Source organism: Rhinolophus sinicus, linkage group LG07, assembly GCF_036562045.2.
Source record: "Rhinolophus sinicus isolate RSC01 linkage group LG07, ASM3656204v1, whole genome shotgun sequence".
Taxonomy (NCBI): domain Eukaryota; kingdom Metazoa; phylum Chordata; class Mammalia; order Chiroptera; family Rhinolophidae; genus Rhinolophus; species Rhinolophus sinicus.
In genome coordinates this window covers 68,435,634-68,447,802 of record NC_133757.1, presented here as the reverse complement: position 1 = coordinate 68,447,802, position 12,169 = coordinate 68,435,634, and the positions used below count along the sequence as shown (strand labels likewise).

General features: G+C 50.8%; 1 protein-coding gene across 1 annotated transcript; it reads left to right on the top strand.

Moving 5' to 3' along the window:
• The first annotated feature begins 2,425 nt into the window (after positions 1–2,425).
• RPS15 (ribosomal protein S15) lies at positions 2,426–4,211 on the top strand. Its single transcript, XM_019744291.2, has 4 exons — positions 2,426–2,521; positions 2,907–2,992; positions 3,747–3,981; positions 4,066–4,211. Exons 1-4 carry the CDS (start codon positions 2,519–2,521, stop codon positions 4,177–4,179), a joined length of 438 nt encoding a protein of 145 aa, XP_019599850.1. The 5' UTR covers positions 2,426–2,518; the 3' UTR covers positions 4,180–4,211.
• Positions 4,212–12,169: the final 7,958 nt, after the last annotated feature.

Genomic DNA, 12,169 nt, shown 5'->3' with positions numbered 1-12,169 from the left:
TCCTTGAGCTTCACATGTTTTGATCTCACACCACATGGTTTCCGTCCATTTTCTTGACTGTCCCCCAACCCCAGATGCGTGGGGCTTTGACATTCAGTGCAGCCCAAGAAGGGAGGGGAGTCAGCAGGCCTGCACACTGGACTGCCTTTGCTGGGGCTGGGCTGGCCTCTCCACGAAGTGAGGAAGGGCTCCTGGGTCCCGGGATACCAGCCCTGGGAAACAGCTGTGGATAAAATGGGTGACTCTTTGTTCTAGTGTGTGGGGGTCTCCTGTGGCCACTGTGACCACTTACCACAAACTGGCTTAAAAGTACACACTCAGTTCTGGAGGTCAGGAACCTGATATGGCCTCATGGAGCTAAAAGCCACACAACGGTCACTGGGGGCCATTATTTTGTCATTCTAAATACCACAATCAAGATTAAAAACAACCAATTCGTCCAAAATTGACTGGACACCTCCAATGTGCCAGGCTTGAGATAAACTAATGAACAAAACAGCCAGAAACCCTAGCCCAGCTCACATTCCAGGGGCTTAGTTCAGGCACCTTCCTCACAATCGCTCCAAAGTTGCTGAACTTGCTGTGGCCCAGATTCACAGGAGCAGAAGGATCACTGCATTAAATGTTAGTTCCTTTCATTAGTGAAATCTATTCACAAAATTAAGGTCTGGCAAAGGGCATTTTGCAAGCAACGAAGGGATTTCCAACCGGCCACCCATCACACCCTGAAGGACCCATCCATCCCACAGCCCCAAACAGGATGTACTCTTTTGGGGACGGAGGGACATCTTCTTCGGATGGGGTTCTCCCCTCCCCTTCGGGAGGGACATCTTCTTCCTCAGGATTGTGGAGATGGCTGAGGAAGTTCTCAGCTTCCTTGGAGACCTGATCCCTCCAGGCCAGCCCACCTCCCCACAGCCACTGACGTAAGCCAAACCCTACCCAACAAGCTGGACCGGAGGCCAGGAGGGGACTGGAGGCTCAATCAGTTCACTGGCTTTTTCTTTTAGCAGCATCCAGCTCATTCTACCCCAGGACCTTTGCACACCTGCTCCCTCTTCCAGGAAGGCGCCCTCCCAGCCGGGCTGGTTGCCTCCTCAATCTATTCACATTGTTACTGGTATGCTTGGGTTGTCCTCTGCCATTTCACTAGTCATGTGTCTTTTTGTTCTTTATGCCCGTTAATCCTTTCTTTTGCATTAAATGAGTATTTTCTAGAGTAGCATTTTAGTCCCTTTAATAATTTTTTTACCTTATTTTTTTGAGTCATTTTCTTAGAGAGTGCTCTAAGCGCTTACCATATACATCTGTTTGGTTGTTTTTACTGTGGCAAAATACGCGTAAGATTTGCCATTTTTAAGTGTACAGCTCAGTGGTGTTAAGTCCAGTTGTTGTGCAGCCATCACCACCACCATCTCCAGAAAGAACTTTCTCATGTTCCCAAACTGACACTCTGTCCCCATTAAACACTCACTCCCCTCCGATCCCCCAGCCCCTGGCCCCCACCATCTACTCTCTGTCTCTGTGAATCTGACTCCTCTGGGGGTCTCCTGTGCAACCACACAGTCTTTGTCCTGTGTCTGGCGTATTTCACTGAGCATCATGTCCTCCAGGTTCATCCGCATTGTAACAGGTGTCAGGATGTCCTGTGTTTTTAAGGCTGAATAATATTCCACTCTATAGATGGACCATATCATGCTTATACGTTCATTTGTCCATGGACACTTGGTTTGCTTCCATCTCTTGGCCATGTGAATCCTGCTGCTGTGGACATGGACGTGCAAATCTGGTCAAGTCACTGCTTTCAATTCTTTGGGGAACACACCCAGGAGTGGGACTGCCGGGTCACATGGTACCATCTGGTACATCTCAGTGAAGCAGAATCACCTGCAGATGGACACTAATTTAATCCCAGTGAGTATAGAAACAGGACTCCTATAGCTCTAGTCCCTTGTCCCTTTTTGGTTATTACTGTTATTCTTATATCTATTTGCCTATTAAAGTCTGGCTGGTCTTTATCAGGGACGCCTTTTCTGACCACCTGTTAGAAGCCAGTGTCCCACCCCTCCTGGCTTTTCTTCTTGGCGCCGATATCTGTATGACTTGCCTCTTACTGTCTGCCTCCCATTCTGGAATGGCAGCTCCCTCATGGAGCGCTGGGCCCAAACCCCCAGATAGCACCTACTGCAGTTGTTCAGATGGGTTCCATTTAATGGAGATTATAGAGCACGAATATGAGGCTCGAAAGGGGCACCGACGTTGAGGGAGGGGCCCCAAACCCTAGGCGCCCGGCCCCAACTTCGGGGCAGTCCAAGGCCCGAAGAAAAACGGTAGCCTCTTGCCCACCTCTTTTGTCCTCGCAGCCTGCGCTCTGCACTCCGGGCGGCAGACGGCGCGCGTCCTCCGACGGGAAAGCGGAAGTGCTTGCGCATGCACCGTCAAGGGTCGGGACACGTGGGCGAGCTCGCGATAACTGCGCAGGCGCGGAGTGGGTGGTTCTTTCTGAAGAACTCGCAAGATGGTAAGTGCTGCTACCTGGCGCTTGGTGCGAACCTATCCCGCGCCATCCGAGCTCTGGACGCGCGATGCAGGCCTTGGTCAGGCCGCGGGGCTACGGCAGCCTCCTCCAGGCCTCCGGGACCATCGGAAAGGGGGCGCGGGGCGGGCCTGATGGGTGTCGGGACGGGGAAGGCCTGTACTGGTAGCATGTCCCAGCCCAGCCCCCGTAGCCCGGATCCGCGCGTGCCTCCCTTGGATGGGCCGGAGGTGGCATGTCCCCGCGAGCTTTCGTACACTGGGGCGCCGCCCGTTTCTCGATGGGAACCTCGGGCCTGGTGACCCACCGCGGCCGCGGGGGTAAGAGGTGAGTCTCGGGCGCCCGCTCACTTTATCCCGGGCTCGCGCAGGCGGAAGTGGAGCAGAAGAAGAAGCGAACCTTTCGCAAGTTCACCTACCGCGGCGTGGACCTCGACCAGCTGCTGGACATGTCCTAGTAAGGGGCAGCCGGACAGCGGTCAGGGTGGCGTCGGGAGGGAGCCCGGGGGGGGGGGGGCTGGGGGCTGCAGCGTGACCTGCCCACGCGGCCTTAGACCGAGTGCGGAGCTCCCTGCAGATAAAATTTAATTTGCAGACACTGAACATTGACTTTAGTTCCCACGTGTCCTGTTTGACATCTCTGCATCCAGTTGAAAACGTAAATGTCTGTAGCTCACGAGCCTTATAAGGTCGGGTTGGGCTGCAGGCTGGGGTTTGGCACCGAGCGTGAGTTTGCTGGCCCCAGGTCTAAGATTTGGCCGGAGCTGGAAGCTTCTAGGCAGGGCGGTGGTGGTCTGCCTTGTGCTTCTTAAAACTGCCCTTGGGCAGGGTGGGTGCGAGTTGGGTCCCCAGATGGGGAGGGAGACCTGCTGACAACCACGGACGGAGTCTCCTGGAGGTATGCTTGGGTCAAGGCCTTCCTGCGGATATAGGCTCTTCAGGGTCCGCCCCTCCTGGGTTCTAGAGGCCTTAGGAGCACAGCGGTTTGCTCATGCTTCCCAGGGGCGCCATTTTACCTGAGCCACCTGTCCTCCTGCCTCAGTCTCCATATCTCTAGACAGTGGTGTGGATGTTATTGGATTTGTGGGGCTCATCTTGAATATTTAGCCTGTCCGTTGCTTTCGGGGACTACGTGATGCAGAAGTGTTAGCGGGTGACCATTGGGGTTCTGCCAGGCCTCAGGCCACCCTTACCATCCCACCTGTGCCCAGTGAACAGCTGATGCAGCTGTACAGTGCACGGCAGCGGCGGCGGCTGAACAGGGGCCTGCGGAGGAAGCAGCACTCCCTGCTGAAGCGCCTGCGCAAGGCCAAGAAGGAGGCTCCGCCCATGGAGAAGCCGGAGGTGGTGAAGACGCACCTGCGGGACATGATAATCTTGCCCGAGATGGTGGGGAGCATGGTGGGCGTCTACAACGGCAAGACCTTCAACCAGGTGGAGATCAAGGTGTGTAGAGTGCCACTGCCTGGGCGGGTCGGGACCAGTCCGCCCTCCGTGACCTAATACCAGTCACCTCTTTGCCACCCGCAGCCTGAGATGATCGGCCACTACCTGGGCGAGTTCTCCATAACCTACAAGCCTGTGAAGCACGGCCGGCCTGGTATCGGGGCCACCCACTCCTCCCGCTTCATTCCTCTCAAGTAGCCTGCCAGGCAATAAAGGCACAGACTCCTCTCGTTCGAGTCCGACCCATCCTTCTAAGTGTCCCTGGCTCTGGGACAGGTATCATTCCCCCCCCCCCCCCCCCCCCCCGGGAGTTGGGCCTGGTGACTCAGGTCAGGCATGACTGGTGCTGTGTGTCCCTTGGGTTTCACTGTAGGCACTGTGACAGTTGTACACTCACTCCTGCCTGTTTTGCAGGGAGGTTGGGAGCTCTGAATGACTTGAGCTCTGTGAGAGGACTCTGCTGTCTTCCCTGTGCCCTTGCCCCTCCAAACCCAGACCAGCAGATGCAGCCAGCCTTCCCCAGGGCAGACCAGGGTGTCCTGTGAGTGGGGTCACATGCCACCCCCATAGGATGTGATGCCGAGGGGTCCTAATTCCTCACCCTAAAGCATCCTGGTCAGATATGTGCACTTCATAAGGGGGAGACATGCAGACCAGGCAGGAGAGATTGCAGGTGGCTGTCCAGGCAGCAGTGAGGCTCTAAGGTCTGAGTACGTGGGAGAAAATCAAGACCATCCCTGGGTTTTGGCCTCAGCAAGTGGAAGGTTGGAGTCGCCACAGAGGACACTGTTACAAATCATGCTGCTTTGCATGCATGTGTACAAATGTCTCCCAGATCCTGCTTCCAATTCTGAATATACCTAGTGGTGGGATTGCTGGTTGGAATGGTAATTCTATAATTAATTCTTTGGGGAGCTATGCATGAGTTTCCATTTTCTCCATGTCCTCATCAACACTTGTTACTGTCTTTTTTTGTGTGTGGGTTTTTTTGTTTGTTTGTTTTTTCTGTTTTTGTTTGTTCTCTGATAATAGTTATCCTTGTGGGTGTGAGGTGGTGGACTTCCTAACTTTATGACAGAATTTCAAACACGTAGGAGGAAGTGGAATCGGGCACCTGCCTCATCCATGATCAACAACCGGCCAGTCTTGCTTCATCCCCTTCCCTCCCACCTCTGAATTATTTTTTTCCAACATTTAATTACGAATATTTCAAATACAGGGAAGGGTTGAAGGGATTTTGTGGTAAAAAACGGTCTCCAGTTCCTGTGATTAACACTTTGCTGTGTTCGTCATGTATTTGAAAATCTTTCCTTTCCTCTGCAGCCACCAGTGTGTGTGCAGGTGTGCGCTGCTGCATTTAAAAATAACTCCACAGGGGTGGCCGGTTAGCTCAGTTGGTTAGAGCGTAGTACTATGTAATAATACTAAGGTTGCCAGTTTGATCCCCGCATGGGCCATTGTGAGCTGCACCCTCCTTAAAAAATAATAATAACTCCACATTTGAGTGGGGAAAAATGGACAAAAAAGGACTCAACAGGAGCACAAACATTGCTGTGCAGCCACTTGGGAGGACAGTTTTGCAGATTCTCAAAATACTAAATAGAACTGCCATCTGACCCGACCACTCTATTGCCGGGTATTATCCAAATGGAAACCACACAACCTGCATGCATGTGTTCACTGTAGCATGAATCAGTCTCCAGAACAACCGCCCAAGTGTCTCTTGACTGGTGAGTGGATGGAAAAGCTAATGTGTATAATAGAATATTATGGGGACACAACAAGGAACCCACCTCTAGTGTCACAGGAACAAGGACAGATCTCAAGTGACCTGTGCTGACTAGTATCTGGACAATACCAAGCTATAGGGACAAAACTTGACCCCTGCTCTGGAAGGGCTCGGGGAGGGGGGGACTTGGGGTAATGGAAATAATTTGTAATTATACCACTATATATTTTTGTCAATATTCATAGAACTACACTTAAGGGTGCATCTTTATATCCTGAGTAAGTCTCAGTAAGCTCATGTGTTAGTCCCTGGGGCAGCTGGAGCAAATGACTGCATGCTGGGTAGCATAGAACAACAGGAATTTACCCTCGCACATTCTGGAGGCTGGACATCTGAGATAAGGTGTCATAAAGGCCATGGGGAGGGTCGTTCCTGCCAGCTCCTGGGAGATCCAGCGTCCCTGGGCTTCTGGCCGCCTCCCTTATTGTGGCTTGTCACATCTCGTGTCTCATAAGGACAATTCTCTTGGGTTTAGAGCTCACCTGAGTAATCCATGATCTCAAGGTCCTTGACAACTACAAAAGCCCTATTTCCAAGTGAGGTCACATTGACAGGTTCTGGGCATTTGGACAACATCTTTTGGGAACCCCCATTCAACTTGCTGCACCTTAACCTTACTGGCCATGTCAGAACACTTGCTCCCAAACATATTACACACAGGAATATTTGGAAACCTAAATGTCATCCATAAATCCTGTGTCTATCTGACCCAATGGTTCCCAACCATAGGTGGTCCTGCCCCCAGGGATGGCTATCACTGCCTGGGACGTCTGTGGTGGTCAGAACGCGTGCTCCTGGCAGGAAGGGGCCAGGGATGCTGCTCAGCACCGCACAGTGCCCAGTGCTGAGGGGGAGACCTGGTCTAGCGTGAATGGTGGGTACCATCAGAATGGGAGCCTGGGCAACCCTGCCTTACCTATGACAGAGTCCAACTTGGGGTGACAACCCTGACAATCTGGCTGTCACTCCCTGAGGGACTGGGTTTTAAATCCTGGGCCAGCATCGCACACACGCACGTGTGAGCACACCCAGGGAGCTGGGGACACCATCCCTTGCCTGCCTCCTGGTGGCCACAGAACTCCACACAGATCCGGCTGGCCCCTTCCTCGCTGGATCCTAACATGCAGCCAGGGCTGGATTCCAGAGGGGAGCTGACCTAATTTTGGAAGGAGCCCTCTGGGTCCTGGGGCTCCACTCCGTGGAGTGGGGGCTGGGCCCATGGTGAGCTGGGCCTGAGGTCAGGAAGTGGACATTTAAGGGTGGGAGGAGAGCCAGGATGGAGGCATCCAGCCAGGAGAGTGGACAGGAGGTCTTGTTGGCTTCTTATGTTCTCAGTGGGGAAGGGGTGAAGGGGTCTTGGCACCAGAGTATGGGAATTGAGGGTCAGCAATGGGGCAGGTAGATCTAGGGGCTGGCTGGCTCTGTAGCCCTACGCTTACAATCTGAAGCCACCCACCTGAAACCAGGGATTCCCCACCTATAAGCTGGAGCCTCAACTTGTGACCGGGGATCCTTAACAAACCCTGCAGGTTGGTGAGGAGGATAGAATGCAGGAGAGGATTTTTCACAGGGCTCTCACAAATATTCATAACTACTATCTATGGTTATTCCCATTTGTCACAGTTTACCTTCCCAGAGATCAGGCTGCTTCTTTCAACCCAGCGTGTCATTGCTGGCTGCTCAGTCTTTGCCTTTCATGGTGGTTCATGAAGTAATAGTAGATCTCACTACCAGTGGCCTCATGTTTGATGACATACAGTATTGTTAATTCCCCTTTTAGAGAAATGGGAAAGTGAGGCCAAGACCTCCCACCTGAGGACTTCTGCTGAGAAGAGCTGGGGCCAGTGAGAGTCCCTGGAGAGGCAGAGAACAGCCCCCACGGGGGTCTCAGGCCCCGTGATGCTGGGAAGGGCCCTCCAAATCTGGTTCCATACTGGCTTGCCTGGGTTTGATGCTTGCTACAAACCCTGTGTTGGCAGGACAGACAGCCGGGCAGCCCTAAGACCTGCATTGCCCTGAGCAGATGGTGCTGGAGTCCTTATAGGGTTCTTGGGAGCTCCCAGGCTAGGCACTCAGGTATGAATCCCCGTGCCACCGAGGATGTGAGCAGGTGGTTTCCCCTCTGCAAGTCTCAGTCTGCTCACCTATGATGGGGGCACAGGCGGGGGGACTTGAGAACATTCCATCACCCCAAAAAGCAGCCTATCCCCATCAGCAGTCACTCCCCATCCCCCCTCGCAGCTCTTGGCAACCACTAACCCCCTTAGGATCTCTGGATGTGCCTGCTGTGGATGTTTCACATAAATGGAATCACACTGAGCATCGTGTTTGAGGTGCATCCATGTGATGGCGAGGGGCGCGGCCTCACGCTTTGTCATGGCCACGTGACACTCCAGTGTATGGGCCAGACTGTGTGTGTCCATTACCTGTGGATGGACACTCACATTGTTTCCACTTTTTGGCTGCTGTGAATCCTGCTGCTATCTGTGGACAAGTTCTTGTGTGGACATGAAATTGTTGGGCCATACGGAAACACTGTGTTTAACCTTTTGACTGTTTAATAACATAGCCACATCTTTTCTACACAGGTTCTGGTTTCTCCACATCTTTGTCAATAGTTGTTATTGTCCATTTTTTTAAAATCACAGCCATCCTAGTGGGTATGAAGTTAAACAATTTATTTCTTTTAAACTAACATATCCAAAATTATGTCATTTCACCATGAAATCAGTGTAAGTTACTGTGTTTTTTCATAGTCATTAATGATATACTGATAAATACATTTTTTTTCATGATAAGCCTTTGAAACCCAGTATAGTTTATGGTGCATCTCAGTTTGGGCAGCCATATTACAGGAGCTGAATAGATATATATGGCCAGTGGCTGTTGTACTGGATGGCACAACTCTCATTGCCGAGGGTGCAGTAGTGACTAAGACAGTCCCAGACCCAGACCCAGAGAGCTCCCCGTCTAGTGCCAGAAACAGAAGAAAAATGGGTTAAAAAAAAAAAATTAAAAAAAAAAAAAAAAAAAATATATATATATATATATATATATATATATATATATATATATAAATGAGACAATATCTGATGGTGACAAGGCAAGGATTAAGAAGAAAACCAGCCTGGAAAGGGGCTATGTTCCAAGGGGTGACCAGGATTGCTTCTTGGAAGAGGTGGCATCTGAGCAGAGATTTCACCTTCAAGGACTTTCTGCAATGGCCACCTGATGTTTCCCAAGTCCCTTCCATATGTTCTACATATCAGGAGAGGATTGTGGGCTCTGTGAAGGAGAGTGGGGCCCCCAGATGCCAAGAAGTTTGGGCATAAGCCAGCAATCAAAAAAAAAAAAAAAAAAAAAAATCACTACCAAAAGGAATTTGAGTTGGGCAGGGTTCCCTCCTTTGGTGTTTTCTCAGAGAGATTGTTTAGAACTGATGTTACTTCTTCCTGAAATATTTGGAAATTTCCCAATGAAATAAGGCTCAAATCTGAGCCTTATTTGTGTTGAAGGACTCCTTGTGGTTAACTGGGCCCAGATTCATAACCAGAGTCAAGCAGCCATTGTTTACAGGGGCCTCTCACCCAAGCTGCATGTTTGCTGTTAGAGAAAATCCAGACTGGGCTGTCAGCCTCCTGCACTGTGCTCCTGGTGGGGTGAGTCAACCCTTACTTATAAGAGAGCTCCTAGGATGGAAGTTTGACCATTAGGACTCAGACTTACACTGTGCAGCTATAGCCCTTTTTGCATCTTAACTGACCAATCAGAATAGTGCTATTTGGATCAAACTGTGATGATTTGGAGTTTTTATTTGCATAGAAATGAGCCAATCAGTGACTAGGGATGGGAAGTTCTCACTGTATAAGTCAGACTCTTGTACTTCTGAGGAATGCATTCTCAGTTTCTACTAAAGATTGCTTTCTCAGTTGGTTGGGAGACCTTTTATTGAGGATTGTCTTTGTTGAAAGGTTTTTCACTGCAGATTTAATTTCTTTGGTAGATATAAGAGTATCCTATTTCCCCGAAAATAAGACCTCGCTAGACAATCAGCTCTAATGTGTCTTTTGGAGCAAAAATTAATATAAGACCCTGTCTTATTTTACTATAAGACCGGGTCTTATCTAACATAACATAAGACTGGGTCTTATATTAATTTTTGCTCCAAAAGATGCATTAGAGCTGATTGTCCGGCTAGGTCTTATTTTCGGGGAAACATGGTATGCAGACAATTTGTTCTTCTTGAGTCTTCATTTTAATGTCTTTCAAGGTGTTAGTCCATTTCAAGTAGGATGTTGAATTTATAGGTGTAGAGCTGTCCCTAGTATTTAATTGTGGGGACAGAGCCCCAGAGAGTAGTTTACAGGCTCTCGGCCTCACGTGAAGGGGTACTGGCTCGGGTGGTGAATGGCCGTCGGTTGTGGCTGATTGGCCGTCGGCTGTGGCCGGTTAGCCAATTGGCCGCTGGTATAACTGCTGCGACTACGGAGGACTGCGAGGATTGCCGAGGAGCCGAGCAGAGCCGAGCAGAGCCGAGCAGAGCCGAAGAGAGCGGAAGAGGAGAGCCGAGAGAGAGGAACAGAGGAGAGAGTGGAGAAGAGTCGTCGGTCGGTCGGTTGGCGGAAAGGCAGACGGCAGGTCGCACGTCCGGTGAACCCAGCCTCCAGTGAGACCGTGGTGGTGTAGCTCCCCTACCTATGGCTCCGTGGGTGTTCCTTTTCGGCCTCACCATATCCTGCGTTCTTATGTGGGGAGCGGGAGCAGAGACCCCGCAGGCCGCCCCGCCTGAAAGATGGTGCGGCGAGAAGGCCTCCCCGCACGACATTAATCCTTGTAATATCTGCAAGGTCTGTGGTGACGATATCCTTTCTTTCATTCCTGGCATCAGTCATCTTTTTTTCTTGGCCAATCTAGCTAGAGTTTTGTAAAAGTTTTTGGATCTTCTCAGAGAAGAAGTTCTGGTTTCATTGTTTTTCCCTATTCTTTTTCTATTTCCTTGGTTTCTGTTCTGTTCTTTATGATTTCCTTCTCTAAAGGAGTTTTGGGCTGATCCACGTATTTTGATTGGGGCTTGCTGATAAGCTGGTGCAGCTTGTACTCCTACTATCCCCAAAACCACACCAGTCCCCCTTATGTGGGTCATTCCAGAATCTGATGTAACTCAAGGATTGACCCGTCCCCAACAACATGCACAGGAGACACTCATTTTTTCAGTTTTACGGAGTTCACAGCTCATGGACTCAGAACCCCCTTCCTGGAACCCAAATCCGATGTGTCTGCTTCCAGTGTTTTTCACTTTTTGACTGTTGTGAATCAGGAGCTTCACACAAGACAGTTTGTTCTGGCAAAATAATCTATTGCTAAAAAGCAGAAAGGTAGAAAATACGGGCCTGGAACAAGGGAGGTATTTTAAACTCAAGGTGTATTCTGTGAACTTTTTGTTTTTCACCCAAACCACTGTGCGGACAGAGCCAGGAGTGCAGTTTCCAGGCTCTCGGCCTCACGGGGAAAGGTGCTCACTCGGGTAGTAAATGGCCATCAACTGTGATTGGATGGCCATCAGCTGTGGCTAGTTGGCCATCAGCTGTAACCAGTGAGCCACTGGCCACTAATATAACTGCCATGGCTACGCAGAAGATGGTGGCTGAGCTAGCAAGAGCGGCTACCGGTTAGCACGGTGGATTGCAGGTAGCAAGTGAGATTGGTTGGCAGAGAGGTGGACGGCAGGTTGCGGATAGTGTGGCTCCTGCTTCCTGTGTCTCCAACCCAGCCTCCAGCAAGAATATAGTGGTATGACTCCCCTATTTATGGCTCCGTGGGTGTTCCTTTTTGGCCATAAGATGTCCTGCGTTCTTATATGGGGAGTGAGACCAGATACCCTGCATGACACCCTGCATAACAGCACTTTGCTGGGACAGTCCCAGCTCTATTCTGTTTTCATGTGTGGGGACAAAGCCCCGGAGAGCAGTTTTCAGGCTCTCGGCCTCATGTGGAGGGGTGCTGGCTTGGGTAGTAAATGGCCATCAGCTATGGCTAATTGGCTGTCAGCTGTAGCCGGTTAGCCAATTGGCTACTGATATAACTGCCGTGGCTGCGCTGGGGAGTGGGAGTCAGTCAGTTCGCAGAAAAGCGGACAGCAGGTCACACGTCTTGCGAATCAGCCTCCAGTGAGACTATAGTGGTATGACTCCCCTACCTATGGCTCCGTGGGTGTTCCTTTTTGGCCTCAACACATCCTGTATTCTTATGTGGGGAGCAGGAGCAGAGACCCCGCAGGCTGCCCCGCACATCATCCGAGTTCCTTTAGGGTAGACACAGTCAAGCGCACCTCCCTTTCACTCCTGCCCCACAGATGCTTAATCAAGGCTTTTCGCTTTGAATTGGCCACTGGGGGCTACT